The sequence below is a fragment of the Telmatherina bonti genome, assembly GCF_933228915.1.
Source record: "Telmatherina bonti genome assembly, chromosome: 5".
Lineage (NCBI taxonomy): Eukaryota > Metazoa > Chordata > Actinopteri > Atheriniformes > Telmatherinidae > Telmatherina > Telmatherina bonti.
In genome coordinates, this window is record NC_136623.1 from 10,638,093 (window position 1) to 10,655,215 (window position 17,123).

General features: G+C 40.4%; 1 protein-coding gene across 1 annotated transcript in view; it reads right to left on the reverse strand.

Annotated features, from left to right (window-relative positions):
* vwde (von Willebrand factor D and EGF domains) overlaps positions 1–17,123 on the reverse strand; it is a 38,064-nt gene that overhangs the window by 8,751 nt on the left and 12,190 nt on the right. Inside the window, exons 11-19 of the mRNA XM_079240781.1 lie at positions 16,749–16,885; positions 12,828–12,986; positions 12,134–12,238; positions 11,029–11,143; positions 8,156–8,412; positions 5,128–5,347; positions 3,240–3,377; positions 1,627–1,839; positions 969–1,385 (exon numbers count right to left, since the gene is read on the reverse strand). Of these exons, the coding sequence (XP_079096907.1) occupies positions 969–1,385; positions 1,627–1,839; positions 3,240–3,377; positions 5,128–5,347; positions 8,156–8,412; positions 11,029–11,143; positions 12,134–12,238; positions 12,828–12,986; positions 16,749–16,885 (1,761 nt within the window). The remainder of the gene's footprint in view (positions 1–968; positions 1,386–1,626; positions 1,840–3,239; positions 3,378–5,127; positions 5,348–8,155; positions 8,413–11,028; positions 11,144–12,133; positions 12,239–12,827; positions 12,987–16,748; positions 16,886–17,123) is intronic.

Sequence of the window (17,123 nt, forward strand, 5' to 3'; positions counted from 1 at the left end):
ATTAGATAAAAATGGATGGGGAAGTAATTAAAAATTAAAAATTAAAATAAGTGTGAAACTTTGAAATAAAACAGAAGAGAATAAACCATTTTAATTTACTCAAGTTTATTTATTAAACATATAATTTAAAAAAAAATCTTATTTTAAAATATTGTAAATTACAATATTTTTTCCCTAATATGATCCTCAATCCATATTTATGTCATTTTTAAACATGTATTGCTTTACTTTTACTTCATTATTGCCAATTCTTTGCATTTCAGCTCTGAACCAATCAGATTGGAGCATGAGCCTGTTTGCATCCTCATTATGACCTGTGTCGCTGTATGACAACATTTATAGCTTATTTAACCTGCCCTGTACATGTAAATCTGTGTGTGAACACGTCTGAGGTGAGAAATAAACTTTAAATGTATTTCATCAAGACTTAAAAGTAAAGTCTGATACGATTCAGCCCCCCTTCCAACGTCCACTGGTGGTCTAATACGGCAAACGCATCTGTCGTCTGATATAATAAACTATTTCTAAGCAAATAAATAAAACACAGACATTTTTATTTCCATGCAAATCCAGTTCAGATCTAAACAATATTTGTTTTGTTTTTTTTATAAATCCACTGAAGGTCACACACAATGTCATGATGTGTGTTTTGGTTTGGACTTTTTGTGTCTTATTTTGTAGTTTTTCCTGTTTAGTTCCCTTGTGTCTTGTTTCTGCAGGTCAGCCTTGTTCTTTGTTCATTAGTTTCACCTGTTCTCGCTTTGTTCAGTGTATTTAAACCCTTAGTTTTCTGTTCTCCTTTGCGGGTTCATTGTGTTGACTAGTCCCCTGTGTCCGGTGTTCCTGCAGTTAAAATAAACCTGCTTGACTCTGCACCCCTGGCCTGGCTGCTCTGCTTTTGGGTCGACACCTCTCAGCACTCTCCAGGACACACTACATAGTGTTTTAGTTTTCTCTAACGTCCCTACCTTTACAAACGACTCCATCCCCAGTGTAGCCGTGTGGGCAGCGTCCACACCTGAATGACCCGGTGATGGTGGGCTCACAGGGAACGCCAGGAAAGCAGGGATCGTCAGCACAGGTCACATGGTGTGCCGGTGACCTCCATCTGACTCCGGTAGAGAGGTCAGGGGTCAGCTCCACCCCGCTGGGATGACCTCTGTGGACGGTGGGAGCGTTAGTCGGATGTTGAAAGATTGTTGTTGTCTTTCTGTCTGGGAAAGAAACTTTCCTAAAACTGGAAATGGTCGTCTCTGGTCTGGAATTCCTGTCAGGAAGTTGTCTGGATGATGAAGACGAGGAGGAGGAAGAAGTCCTGTCTCTGCTAGAATCAAACTTGTGGTTGTGAATGTGACCACCAGCTGCACCGTCGACTGCCTCCTGACCTGTAAGACACTGGAAGTTAGAGGATATGACTTAAAAACACAAACAGTCTCGATGATCGGGATGAAAATGAGCCTTAAAAACGTTCTAAAATCCTGAAACATTGTTTATAAAAACTTTTTATTCAGTTCAGACGACTCTTTTTGTCAAAACAGCATCAGAAAAGTGAATATTAGAAGCAAATATTCTCATCGCCCTGCTTTGCACTTTGTGTTACGTCCATTAGTTTGTTGTATCTCTCACCTGTTGTCGTGCATGTTTGTCCGTTTCCATGGAGACCAGTAGGGCAGGGTCCACAGACGAAGCCCGCTGAGACGTGGACGCTCTCAAAGCACTGAGCGCCGGGGTAACAAGGCCCCCTGCTGCAGGGCGACTCGGTCGAAGGTTTGGACTGCAGTGGAACCTGCGCTACTCTTGCTGGTGTCACCACAGCTTTCCCTGGAGAGCTTTTGTTACCTTGGAAACAAAAAGGATAATAAGGACTTTTAACTACGTGATAGGACTACATTACTTCCTTATTAATGCATCTGCACTGAGCTCCAACATCAGAAATAACAGCATTAACTAGAAACAAGAGAAGCAGCGGACTGAGACTTTGGAATATACTCACTTCCTCCAAGGTCGAATGGAAATCAGCGCTTCTAACGAACAGAAACATTTATGACAAAAAAGCTTAAATAAAGCTGTATTTCTGTTAGCGTCTGATCATTCATTCATTCATTCATTATTATGAATGACGTGGGCATAAATTACAAAAAGGGTCCATTTAAAGCCTTTATTTAATTAATAAATTCATTCATCATCTAACCGTTTGGTCCAATGAAGGGTGACGGGGAAGCTGGAGCCTATCCCAGCAGTCTTTGGGCGAAAGTTAGCGTCTAATCATTCAGCTGAATTAACAGTCCTCTCTGCGTGACCTTAGAATAATTTCTGTTACGGCTGCAGGTCTTTCTATATGGGCAACATAACCAGATAACCAGCTTACAAACAGCCACATAACCAACAGAAAAATAGAAAAAAAAAACATGTTTGAAGGACAAATCAGAAGAATCAGCGGTAGTGTTCTGTGTTGCCAGGTTTTTCCTTTTTTTTTTTTAAAATCACTTTGATGGCTTTTTCTTGATGATAGACCATAAAATATGAATGTTTCCCATGTGAAGCACATTTTGGCAACCTGAATGCAGATCTGTCATAACCTCAGTTCTTCCTTCAAATGAGAGACTTTGCTAGCAAATACGATTTTCTGTTCATTTTACTGATAATTCTGATAGCTAAAAGTGGGTTATAAGACTTGTTTTAGCTACAAGTAAACCTACTTAAAGGCTACATGCACTAGGTTGCATGCGGATTTATTGTGTGCAACACACATGCAGCTTTACTAATTTATCCTTGATTCATGTAAACTAGAATAAGTGACATAGTTTGTCCTCCTGAAGCAGGAGCAACCATTCCCACACTCCACGAGAAAAATCTGTCCAAGTTTACATCTACTTTATTATCAATACTAGTTCTAGGAGCTGAAATGAGGGTAAAATAGAGCAAAATGTGGGTTAAAACGCTGGATCTGGCTGCACTTGAAGCCATTTTTATCATAGCAGGTTGCATGCAGATTTATTAAGCATTACATACATGCATTTTTTCAATATTTTGCCTATATAACACTTTTTTTTTAACACTGTTTATTGCACAACAAGCTGCCCTAAGAAGGTCCATTTTCACCTGGCAGCAGGGGATTTATGTTGAGTTGGTTGCTATATCCAACTACACCACTAGGTGTCAGTAGTTATTCCAGACTCTTCCTTTAACATGAGATGAAGAGAAGTGCAACCAGACTTAGGATTTAACCTGATACTTACGGATGCAGCTTTTCCCATCGCCTCTGTATCCATTTGGACACGATCCACAGATGAAAGAACCTGGTGCGTTGTTGCAGCTCACTCCAGGGAAGCAAGGCTGAGAGGCGCACTCGTCTACGTCTTCTCTACACGTGCTGCCTGACGACACAGGAAACATCACGCAACATAATGAAGAAACACTGATTTCCTAAACCACCAGAATGCATGAAAACATGAAGACAAACATATAGTTTGTTTGATAAAACAAAGCATGACTACTTTAAAGTTACTTTTTAACATGATATTACAGTCATTATGTAGCATATATCAGATATTACGCAACTGCAGCTTTTGCTTTCTTTATCATTAAAGTGGAACTATTCTGTGCATTTAATTTATTTTTATTTCTGAGACCAGAAGGGCTGGGATTGATCGAGTTATTGTCACAAATCTTTTTATTTACTTCAGACCGACCCTCTCCGTAGGCTGTCAGATCAGCCTGTGGGCAAAACGAGTGGATTGAGACTCTTCCCCATTAAGCCCCGCCTCCCGCCACTGCACTACATCGGGAGCGCGCACCGCAACTGCTTTCGCCGTCATTGTAACATCTCATAAACAGAAGGATAAGGATCATATGAACTCAATATAAAAACAAACTACAATGTCAACACATAGCATACAGCCCTACATGTTGGAACCTGAATCAGAACCTGAAAACGAAGTGGAAAACAGCAACCCACAGCAACGAATGCAGCAGGATGTCTCTCTTTGGTAAACTCACCAGCCATCGTTGGAAATAACTTTATCCCACGTTTTCCACCCGCCTGGTGTATTTGTACATGTCCTTGTTAACCAGTAGAAGGTAACCAATCACCGAACCTTCTCCCCCGGGACGTCACAAGGATTTCCAAGTAGAAAAAACTCTCTAAAACGACGCGTTTTTCGTCGCCATGGAAACCGAACCGAGAGTGTGCTGGAACTCAAACTCAAACTCAAACATGCGTTTAGGTGATAAAAAACAGTGCCGTTCACATGTCTGCTGAGGATTCAACACTGTAACACTGTAGAAAGCTCAGAAAACTCCAAATACCATCATAGCACCCCTTTAACATGTTCAGGAAATTTAAGTTCATTCATTCATTCATTCATTTTCCGAACCGCTTATTCCAATTCAGGGTCGCGGGGAAGCTGGAGCCTATCCCAGCCGGCTTTGGGCGACAGGCAGGGTACACCCTGGACAGCTCGCCAGTCCGTCGCAGGGAAATTTAAGTAAGAATTAAATTAAAAGACGACTGTGTTTAAAATGTCTCTGAGTGTCATGATGTGACGTTTCATCAGTTTTCTTGGTTTTGGTTTCCTGTCTTATTTTTTAGTTTTCCCTGTTTGGTTCCTCTTTTGTCTTGTTTCCTGTTTTGCTTTCCTGTTCATCAAGTACACTTGGAATTTAAATAGTTTATCCCTTTCACTTGTGTCTTGTTGTCTTTCCCAGTATTTATAGCCCTTGGTTTCTGTTCTGTTTGCTAGTTGTTTGCTTCTCTGTGATAGTTCTGCCTTCAGTTTGTTCTCAGACATTAAAACGTCTTCATTCTGCATTCCTGCCTCCCGTCCCTGCATTTGGGTCAACACCACCACCAAAACGGGACACTAAGAGGTAATGAAGCTCAGCAGTATCAAACAGACTTTAAATGGATCGTTGCATTAATTTACAAACAACTGATCAGGTGATTTTACTGCAGGCGTTCTGTACTGGATACTTGCAGGAAATCAGATCCGCTTCTTAGCACTGAACACGGGGAATGAAATATTACTAAACTGGCTACAATGATGCTAAAATCTGCTAAATTTAGACCTTTTTCATGTGTATGTCATATGAATACCTGCGTGGCTTGAAGCTAGCGGTTGGTCCTACCTGTCATTCCAGGTGGGCAGATGCAGGAAAAGGAGTTGGCTCCATCAATGCAGCGGCCCAGCCTGCAGGGGTTTGGTTTGCAGTCATCAATGTCCACCTCACACCTGTTTCCTGTAAATCCATCCAGACACACGCAAACATATTCCCCACTGCCAGCAGGGAGGTTCACATTGGTGGCACACGAAGCTCCGTTCACACACTCGCAGGGCGACACAGACACCTGGGGGGACAAAGACACTCAGGTCTGTGAACTGATGCTTCTTCTGCAGACAAGTATAGATAAGCAAGCATGAGTATGTGAACTAAAATAATCAAACAAAAGAAAAAGACACGTCACACACTGTTAATTATATGAATAAGATGCATCTACTGGCAATAAGCTATGATTACTATCATTTATTTTTTATCTAGCAATATTAAACCAAATCATATTCTACTGGCTTTATCAGAGGTTCTTAACCCTCAACATGCAACTATGAAGGAGCCATGGACCCCTGACTCTGTGCTGCTGAAGCCATGCTCAGCTTTATGCCTTCATTAGCTCGCTGTTTACAACAAGTGATGCATTCTGGAGTCCTGCTCTTCAGTAAAAACAAAGTAAAAGGAACAATCTCTAAATCCTCAGTATGCACTGTTTTTGACATATTTCATTAATGAAACGGTGCAACAAAATCAAGGTTATCAGGACAGACATGAACTGCTCCGCTAGCGTAGTTCCACCAGATCACTGACTTCTCCAAAACACACAGCACGAGGAGGCTCAAGGTGTGGCCGACTTCAATCCATCTAGTTTCTTAACCTTTAAGTCCAGCTGAGGGGAAGCTGGAGCCTATCTTCCACTGTGAGGCAGCGTACAACCTGGTCAGGTCTCCAGTCCGTCACAGGTGTTGCCTTTTTTTTTATTTTTTATTTAAGACCAGTGGTGCAGTGATCCCTCAAGAAGTGGGTATACTCTCAATTTTCCGCCTTTGTTTTAAAAACAGAAAAAAACAAAAGCCCAGAAAAACACTGTTTCAGAAAAAGTGACATGTAAGACTTCTCTATTTAGTTTATGTATATGGTGTATTTCTATTCTATTCTATTCTACAGTCATTAAGCAGACGCTTTTATCCAAAGCGACTTACATATGAGTGAGTGTATTTGCTCGTTGTCACATAATTTCTGCTCTTTGGTTTCAGGGTTATGAAATGACTAAACTGATGTTGGAAAACACCGACTAATGAGAGACAGGCTCATAGACATATATACAAACCTTTATTATGTCTATGTTCAGGCTAAAGATAACGCAGCTGATGGCTAACTGCACCACTGCAGCAAACATAGCTAACCTTAGCTGAGCTGCTGGGCGACCTTGGTGTATGTGTAGGGATGTTTCTTATTGTTAAAGCAGCGTCACAGGAGGTTTAGAAGTGGTTATACTCAATGTTGACTGAAAAAGAAGTGGATATACTCCGTATACCTGCATATACCCTGGACTACACCACCGTGTAAGACTAATATGTTTTAAAATGGCAGTGGCTCAGGTGGTAGAGCTGCTTGTCTTGTGTCCTGATGGCCAGCAGTTCAAGTCCTGCTCCCCTACGCTGCTGCAACCTGAGGGGGAGACACTATTGTTCTTGAGAGGCGGTCTCTCACGCCCAGATAAATGCAGAGGGTTGTGTCAGGAAGGGCATCTGGCATTAAAACATGTGGAAATTCATCTGTAGGATGATTTGCTGTGGCGACCCCTTCCGAGGGACGAGCCGAAAGGGAAACAACTCCCAATGTTTTAAAATCATCCTCATATATTCACTTTCACCTTATATAAAATATTAGACTGTTTAAGTTCCCAAAACACTTATTGCATGGAAATGAAAAATATAAATAAGAAAAAAAGTTATGTGGAAACATCTTAACTTGTTAAAGTTACCCACACAGGCTCTTAACAGGCCCCCTGTGCTCTTTGTGGACCCCTGTGGGATGGGAAACTCTAGACTAACCAGTTACTATCGGTGTCATAACTAGGTCAAAATAGTTTAGGGGAAAATTGATATTAAATTTAAATCAGAAGACCAAAAATCCTCTGCATAATATAGACCTAAAATAACCTCACATCTTCTGCACTGCAAGAAAATATCAGCAAATCCATTTAATCTGTAAAAGAGAGGGGCCGATCTGTTTAAAAAGATCATTTCAGACAGCTTTGTCCATCTGTTTCGGGTTTTTCTGCTTTCTTTCCAGCTCACTGTCACAACTTTAAACTACCTGTTGCTGCGTATCATGTGTGTAAAACGCAGTTGTACAACAGGCAGATGTCATTTACAACACTGGTAACAGGAAATAGTGAAAAAAAGCCAACAGAACAATACTTATTCTAAAGGCTGGATTTATTGTTTTTATTCTGTGAAGATATCCGTGGAATATATGTGTATTAATATGTTTTATGTTTCCAGCAGCAAGCTTCAACGTCAGCAAGCGCAGAGCTTTGTATTATAATGTGCTGCATTTAATAATACAAAATCATATCCTGTATGATCATCTCCCTCTAGTGGCTGAAAGGAGGAAGTAAAACAGATTTTTAACCGATAATCTTCAATTGTAGGAAAAGCGCAGATGCATTAATGGTGGATTGGTTCCACTGAAAAGAGGTGCAGCTAACGTATGCCAGCCTAATGGGACATATCTTCTCCGATGAAGCTCTAATGATATGCAAAACTCCAAAAATATCTTGTTAATGACTTTGCTACTTCTAGGATCCTGCAAATGTGTATTTAACTGACTAAAACCAGCTTGTTTGCTTTACTCTGTGACATAAGTAGAAAGGTTGATGTTTAATAAGAGCTTAACCTTTACTGATCTTTGAGGATTAAGTGTCAAACAAACATATTAACCTTTAATCAGGTATGAAATGGTTTGTTTAGTTGTTCTGAATGAACCAACAGTGTGTTTCAAACAGCTGAAGAAACCTTCAATCAGCTGCATCTTCTGAAAATCATCACCTTTTCCTATCCTATCCTATCTTTTCCCCGCTGCACCAACTGGGCCTTACTTCCACAGCAGCTCTGGTCTCAGCGTTGCAGTCGTCTGCCACAGCAAACTGGAAAATGTGTGTGTTTGTGGGCTGAGCGGTGGCCTTCCACGTCAGCAGGCCGGCAGGAGACAGCAATGCTCCGTGGGGGCCTGACACCAGGCTGAAAAGAACCGTCGAGCCCTCGGGGTCCCGAGCTTGTAGCTGGTAGATGAAATTCTCCTCGTGGAAGGAGCGGAGGCTAAAGGGCGGCGGCTGGAACAACGGAGACCTGTTCTCTGATGGCAAATAAAAAAAAGAAGAAGAAAGGAGACTGGATGTCAGCTGAGTGGGAAAATGAGTGAAAAGGTGGGTGAGAAAAGGTGTGTTTGGCAAACCGGCTTTTCTGAAGAGATTTTCTGCACAAATAATAACAAAATTCATTCATTCTCCAAACCGCTCAGTCTGATGAAGGGTCGCAGGGAGCTGGAGCCTATCCCAGCAGTCTTTAGGCGAGAGGCGGGGTTCACCCTGGACAGCTCGCCAAACCATCACAGTAATAATAAAGTTAATAAACAGATTTATAATCTTTTAGCAGATATAATGGACCTCTCAGAAATCATAAAGAAATGATGAAATATGAGGAGTGTTACGAGAACCTGTTAGAGAACCTGATGCTCATTCAGGATAAAAGGGCCAGCTCCGTCGACACGCCTTCAACACCTCCTCTTCTCATTGGTTCAGAGGGACATTCAGGGAGCAAGCTACCCGACGCAGGACATAGAAGACGCTGCTGCATTTCGACAGAAGGAGGAAGCTGCTGCTGCCTGTTTCTGGTGGTTGGGTTCTGTCATGGACTTTTTGTTGTGATGAATAAGTGCAGTTGTACATGTTGTTCTGTCTTTCCTGTCGTCTCCATCCCATCCAGTCGAGGCAGATGGCTGCCCTCCCTGAGCCGGGTTCTGCCGGAGGTTTTCTTCCTGTTAAAGGAGAGTTTTTTCCTTCCCACTGTTGCCGCGTGCAGCTCAGGACGGGGGATTGGATCCAAGTCATGACTCGATGCAATCAGTTGGTTTCTATTATAGGATATGAATGAATTGGCTCAAAATGATGTGTATGTTGATTCTCGTGTAAGTAAAGTGCCCTGTGACGACATTGTTGTGAAGTGGCGCTACACAAATAAAGCTGAACTGAATGTTTACTGTGTTGTTGGTGGAAATCTTCTGCAACCTGTGTTTGTGGCCGACTTTTGACGTTCTTAACATCACATTCCTGTGTGGAAATCTTAACGGTTTGTTTAGTTTCCTTTTGTAGTCTTGCCTTGTTATTGGGGTTCTTGGGATACCCTGTGTTGGGTTTTTCCAGACCACCTTATTTAGTTCATGGGAACAGCTGCATTGAATGATTATTGTGTTTTCATATATTGTTTTACTGCATTTGTATTTTTCCTTTCAGCTGTTCCCGTTACCCCTAAAACCCAGCGTGTTGCTGAACGCTTGTGTCAGGTTTCTGTTCCTGGTTCTGGGTTGTTTCTCTTCTCTCCCATTTATTTTGGCACTTCTAGATGTTTTAGTTCTATGTCTAATTCTCCTGTTTGTTTTCTATGTGTGTCCTCTCCTCCCAGCAGCCTCCTGATGTGTTTCACCTGTGTCTCTCCCTCCACAGTGTATTTAGATCTCTGGTTTCTTTCCTTCCTTGCCAGATCGTATTGTGTTTCCTGCATGACGTTCCAGCGTTACCTAAGTGTCTTCCCTGTGATTGAAAGCCAGTGTAGACTCAACCTGTCCAGTGACAGCTTGATTGTTTTGTGTGAGGTACCCAGGAGTTTGTAATGAACTGCTTTTCTTTTGAATCCGTTTTTTCCGCCGTACTTTGTTGCACCAACCTTCCTGATAACGGATCGTAACGAGTAAATTAGTACAAAAATAAATTAGTCTAATACTTTTTAAAGAAGGAATCTGGACTGTTTATGTTGTAATTAAATAATTTCCATAGTTTGCACAGTGTGTAAAAATGATATATAGTTGTAAAGATAATAGAAATAATTTCAAATACCAAGTCCAGTTCTGAATTTAACGGTGGCCATCAGTGGCTAAAATTCTGTGAGCGGATCTGGTGAGCTCAGGTGGAGCGATGACTTAACTACAGATAACGACTTTCACATTGTTTACATGTGTACTGTCTTCTTCTATGTGCTTGTTAGAGTGTTACTTATCCCAAGCGGCACTCTAGCTCCCATCAAACAAAGCTGAAAAGGTTCTCACTTCACACAGTTTGTCCATTCAGGGACACCGTAGGAAAAATTATGGTTAAAATACACCAAAACAGGCTCGCGAGGGGCTTTCAGTCCTGTCAGGTCAGAGTGAAACACTGTTTGACCCCGTCTGAACCCAGGAAGTAAAGATGAACTTAAACTGTCTCCATATCCTCCTGACTACCAGTAGTTCCATTTGTCCTCTGTGGAGGACCTTTGTAAACCTAAATATTTTCATCTCCCTGAATGCTACTGAACTAAAACCTTTTGGTCTTTAAAGAGGACATTTAGTGCTTTTCAATGGTACCTTATTTGACTTATTAAACCTGCTAAAAAAAAAAAAAGCATGTTTTATGGGAAGAGCAAAAGTGCATAATACTTTTCTTTGTTTTTCTTTACTTGAAATTTTGTAGTTATATTTTTATTGAATATCTTATAAACACATTAAATCGTTTCTTAGATAAATATAACTATATTTTACCACAATATTTAAAAGTTTAAGCAATATCCTCCATAGTGGACATTTGTAGTTACACATTTTTTTTCCTGGTAGTCAGGAGGATATCAGCACAAAGAGGGAAGATGTGGATTTTATTTGCTCATAGTAGCTGAAAAATCATCTAAACTCTCCCAGAGAGCCTGAGTAAATCTGTGTACGTACCCTCTGCTACGGACCACGTGTGTTTGGACAAATGTGGACGACAGATGAGGCAAGGACTGCTGGGACTGGACTCCCCCTCGCTGTAACATACACTGTTGATGCTGCAGGTTTTGTCCTGGGAAACACGGTTAAAAACCAAGCAGATGTTCAGTCTTTATGATGAAGTAAAAAAAGAAATATCAAACATATTACAACATATTTCAGTCTAGTTCTGTCAGAATTCCTCTATTAGCTCCATGTAGTTGTGTTATGTAGCATGATTTGTCTAACACGATTTCCAAACATTTGTTTATTCCTGCAAAATCATGTCTTATTTCTTAGATCTCCAGGATTTGCACGCTTGATTTCCACGTTCCACTGACTGCTCATTGTCACGTAACCGTGGGTCATGAGCAAAAACAGCTGCTGGCAAAGGCAAACGCCTCCAGCTCTAAGTCACTGTAAAACGGCACAACAACCAGAGGACATAAACAAAGAAATGAAACAAAGACGTTCAGGTTAATTCAAATAGACTGATGATGGGAGAACATGTCTTCTGAAACACAAAAGACTTGCTAGTTATTTCCCAGCTTGATAGATAACTTAAAGGACTGCTCTGTTTTCTAAAACACTAATTGTTAGTAAATCGTAGATGATCATGTGTGTAAGGTAGATAAATTAGGTTCATGTGAAGTCATCACTTTCTAGTCTTTTCATTTAGCTGCTTTATTTTCCAGGTTTAACTAAATTGTAGATACAACATATCAGTATTTCCCTTAAAAGCTGATAATTCTGGCTTTTTAAAGCATACATAAAGACAGGAACTGACTGATAGAAGTAAGATTTATTTACATAGCACCTTTTATATATAAATACATAAAAAAAAGGCAAAAAAAAGAGGGGAAAAAACTATAAGTGTCACAAATCTCTTCTGTTTCAGGTACGTTTTAAAAAATTAAGTAAATCCAGCTGCTAAATCAAATAGTTTTGACTGATTTATTAACATTTTAACCAATTGAAAAAGTCAAATAAACATCCGAAAGTGGTGGTCTCCATCTAATCTTCCCTAAAGGATGACGTCTAATCGAAGTTAAAGGATAAATGATTATTAATGAAGACGCCTCACCCTCAGGGTGCAGGTGACCTCTGCGTTGATGCTGCAGATCTGACAGGCTCCATCATACAGAGTCAGTATCTTGGCGTTGCTGTAGCTGTAACCATCATTTGAAACCTGCCATCAGCAGAAGCTTGATTACTGTGGATCACTGGGAAAAAGCATTAAACAGACACACTGAACAGCTGAACTGCAATCACACACACACATACAGGGTTATTAATCAAACACAGACAATATACAGCTGGAGAATAATCTCTGTTGTAATTTCACACTGAGGTAGGTACGGTCATTCCCGCGTGCTTTTCCTCAGTGACACATCCTCTCATGTGTACAAAATCTAACTACTGTGAAGGAGTTTTCCCAGGCTTTCTTTTGTTTCATGCTCTTGGCAGGCATGTAATCCAACTAATCTGTTTCACACCACCAAGTCTGTTTTTCTCACCGAGCCAAGCTGAAACTGAAGGAAACCTCCAGCTGATTCTCTACTTTCCACGGCAAACAAAAACTAGCCAAGCCTCACAATTCTCTGCTTACAATTACCACCGTGCGGCTTTCTGGGATTGTTATTAATAACAGAGAAGAAGAAAAGATTGTTATAAGGAGAGGAAAAGCTGAGACAGAGGGACCTGACTGATGGGAATCAGGTAGGAAGGACTGTTTCACACTGCATTTACCAGCATGCTTTGCTGGAAACATGACTAACTTTGATCTGCCAGCGGGCCAGAGGTCCGTTTGTCTGTGCCTCCACATCTGCAGGACCCTGGCTGTCCTCCAGGGGGAGCTGGCACTCCAGAGCTGTCTCATCCAGAAAGGTAGCTGGGACAAAGTGAGGGGTGTCCAGGATCCATTCACCAGCTTCAAACTGGATAAAAAAAGATTAAATCATGAATGTCAGCAGAGAACGATGAAGCAGGAGAGTTGGGAAGAGGAAAGGGAAAAAAAAAAGCTTGTTTTTATCGCCAGTCTGCCTTCATAAACACTCTGACAGGAGTGTGTAGAAGAGGAAACTGTCATATTACTATGTACAAATCATTTTGATTCATTGACAATGAAAAGTAAAATAAAAGCCAAATGTAGCCGTGTGAGTGTTGGTAATTTCAGTGTAGATAGAAATGTGTACTTTCTTTCTTTTTATTTGGATCCCCATTAGCTGCTGCAAAACTGCAGCTATTCTTCCTGGGGTCCGACACATAGAAAGAAGAACATTTCACGTTATAAGCAAGCAAAATAAAAAAAGTAAATGTATCATTGAAAAAGAAAAAGAAAATAAAAGATAATTCTATTACAAGCTCAACAATAAATCAGGAACAATGTATATTCATATATTCTGTTACATAACATTGATAAATATTCCATATGTATATATTGTGCTTGCAAAAGACCCATTGTACTAAGATATTTATATCATTTATATTTATTTTATACATATAACTGACAATGTTATATGTATCTATTTATTTACTGAGCAGGAAAAAAGACTTGGAACAGGAAATACGACCTGGAACCATGTTAAATCCTGGTATAAGATATCAAGAGAGGTGCAGATGTGATCAATTATATACGGGATCATCCACAGAAGCTCTGGACTCCTGATAGGATGACTAAAATTGTTTTATGAATGTCAGTCGAGAGCTTTTGGAGCAGTAGAGTGGATGTATAAATAAAATGTTTAGGATAAAAATGGTCCAATGCTCAGCTTTGTGTATTTTCAGTATAAGCCTAGAAAAGTTGAAGCTATCATTTGAACAGACCCAACGGTGTAGGATCGCTTTAGTTATAGGCTGCAGGATTGTGGTGAGACATTGGAAAATAAAACTGCTATATCTTATAGTGAATGGTGGGAAGAAACGATTAAAACGGCCAATTATCAACAGCTAACTTTTAACCTGCTTAACAAGTAACATTTCGGAATAGCTTTAGGAATTATATAACCAGTGAGGAAAGCTGGGCTAGGTAATGTTGGGGAGCTAGCAAGATGTGAAAGTGGCGCCCTGTTTTGGCTCCTCCCCCTCTGGTTCTGCTCCTTGCGTAATCCAAGGCTTTTTTTATTCGCAGCTTTTTCTTTATTTATTTTTTTTTTCTTAAAATGTCTTGTCCAACATTTAGGCAAGTAGAATGATCGTCTGGATGCTGTGTTCAGCTGAGCAAATTTACTTTGCTGAGGGAAGCATTATAGATATAATGATCCCCTTGAATGTCTGAATTTTTTATTTATTTCTGTTTATTTTGCGTTATCGTTTGCATTGTAGAGTTTGTACTGCTGGACCGGTCCGGAGAGGACAGAAGAAAGACAGAAAGAGAAAGAAGAGAAAACACCTCATAGGGAAAGAGATAAAAAGAGAGGGGAAAAAAACCTTAAAAAACAACTATTCGCAGCTTTTTCCACCAATGATTTTTTCCTTTCTCGGCTGTTTAGCGGGAGGAGGCAAATAAACCGAGCCAGGTCGGGAAATCCTTCCTGCATTTTCTCAGCCATGTTTACCTTCCGAGTTTCTCCTTCACTACTTTGTATTTTCATCCTAACATGCTATTTATATGCAGGGTGTATCAGGTTTGCACTGCTGGAGGGGGAGGAGGGGAGCCAGGATAAGAAGCTACGAAATATAAGAATTGAAAACTTTAATGCAGCCTGAAGGTTTGGATGGGTCAGAGTTTTTACAGATTTAACTGAGGGGTTTAACTATATTTCTTATTGTTCATGATTACAAAATGTATAGACTACTATCAGGATGAGGAACCACTTCACCCAGAGTAAAAGAAAATGTCTCTGAGCAAGATTACCTACTATAGCTTTAAGTATAGCAAATAACTGAGCGCATATTTAAATTAACTAACTCAGGGGTTCAGTGTTTAAGGTTTATGGGAGTAATGTAGGATAGAGAAATATAAAAAAGAGAATGATGTACTGATGTATGTATAAGTAATTGTGTTAATGTTTCCCAGTGAAACTGCCCTGTAGGGGCTTTTTTTGTGTGTAAGTGGGTTCAGACTTTATTCTTTTGAGTTTTTTTTTAAACTTTGCACTGGGTGTTTATTGAAAACCAATAAAAAAAAAGATTATTTTAAAAAAGAAGAAATGTGTACTGTTGCAATCAGCCACGACTGCTCATCCTTCAGCTGTAGGTCAGGCCTAAAAAAAAAAATCCTGGATCCAAACGGTGATCCGGATCATCACAAAAACTAAATCAGTTCTTCCTTTTCACACTTCCAACAACTCCAAAAGATTTTATTAAAATCCGTTCATAACCTTTTGAGTTATCTTGAACACAAAAAGATAAATGCCGGTAAAAACATAACCTCCTTGGTGGAGGTAAGAAAAAAGCCTTGGATCACGCAAGGATCAAAAACACAGGGGGAGGAGCCAAGACAGGGAGCTACTTTCACATTTTGCTAGCTCCCCAACATTACCTACCCCAGCTTTAAATAGTTGTTAAGCTTCTAACATATTTTCAATTGCCATAAAAGGTTTTATAGCTTTAAAATAGAAGTTCATAAACCAATGTGTGACTAATATGCAGTCTAAATACAAACAAGTCTGAACGCATTAGATTAATCATTCAATCCAACCTAATTCTGCGTGTTTTTACTTTCTTTTCATATTTCTTGAATTTCATATTTGTTTTAGTTGGTCTGTTTTTATTGTAACTATGTTCTTAACTGTGACTGGCTCATGTTTGTGGGTCATGCTGGTGCTTTTCCAGGCCAGAAGGTCTGAGATCTTAGTGGGATCACTGTCACAGACAGAGAACAAAACAGTGTTGAATCATAAACTGTATATAAAAATATGGGCAGAACCTCTGTGACGTCACCCATAGGTTTCTGAAGAGCTGAATTGAAGCTCGGTGGGCGGTTCCTACCATCGCCATCTTGGCAGAGGCATGAATGTCGTCTTGCCCGGAAAATACAAATATGGGCAAAGAGCTGAGAGGGGGGCTGTGAGCGTCATGGTGGATGTTTGACATTGAGCGAACTCCAGCTTTCTGTAGCTAAGAGCTAACCAAGCTAACCTGGAGATAACAGGAGCTAACCAGCTAACGGAGGTAAGCGGGCTAAAGCTAAGTCACGTTGTTAACTGGGTAAAAACCACGGTTGTTCTACGTTCTTCTTACTTGAAGCAGGAGATTGGGTACCTGTCAATCAAAAGGACACGCCCCTAAATATGCCGAAATTCAAGATTAAATTACTTTTAAACAGGCGAGTTAGAAAAAAATTCACTCCCCCCACAGTTGTCATGAAGGTAAACCTGACTTATTAAACCTGAAATGGATTTTTGTAACAGGCTGTAAACATGTTTATTTCTGCTGTGAAGTTGGTCTTTTTAACATGGGAGTCGATGAGGATTTGCTCTGTTTTGCAGCCCCTAGCGGATTAAAGAGGAACTGCAGTTCTATGCACTTCCACAGAGGCTTCTCAGTTTACCGCCGGAGGCTCCGTCCATCTTTCATATACGGCCTATGGGTTGAATGCAGCACCAAATTCCAAACCAGTTTCCTGATCGTGTGTTTATCTGGGTGAGAAGCTTCACATGTCCCGACTGACAACTTGTGCACAACTTTATGGCTACGCTTGTAGAGAGGATGCATACATAAGGAAAGGAAAAAACAGCAAAAGATGCAGAAAATACCTTTTCTTTTACAAACTCACACTTGAGCTCGTAGGAGTCCTTGAAGCCCTCACCATGGACCTGGATGGTGGAGCAGCCTCCTTGTTGGACATCACACAGACCTTCCTTCTCCAACCTGGTGATCTCTGGGATCTGGTCTGCAGACAAGCACAGAGCGGGAGATCTGGAAGTGCAGTCCAAATCAAAAACCAGATGTCTCGCATTCATAAATCTGTCTATAAGAATAACTATTATAAGTGCATGAGACATGTGTTTTTGTGTTGGGTTTTTAGCAAAGTATAATCCTGTTATGAGCATTTAGATCTGCAGCTTCCTGTTTTTTGGTCATGCAGGCATGAAAGAGTCTTTGTGGTTAGTTTTGTGTCTGTGTTTGGT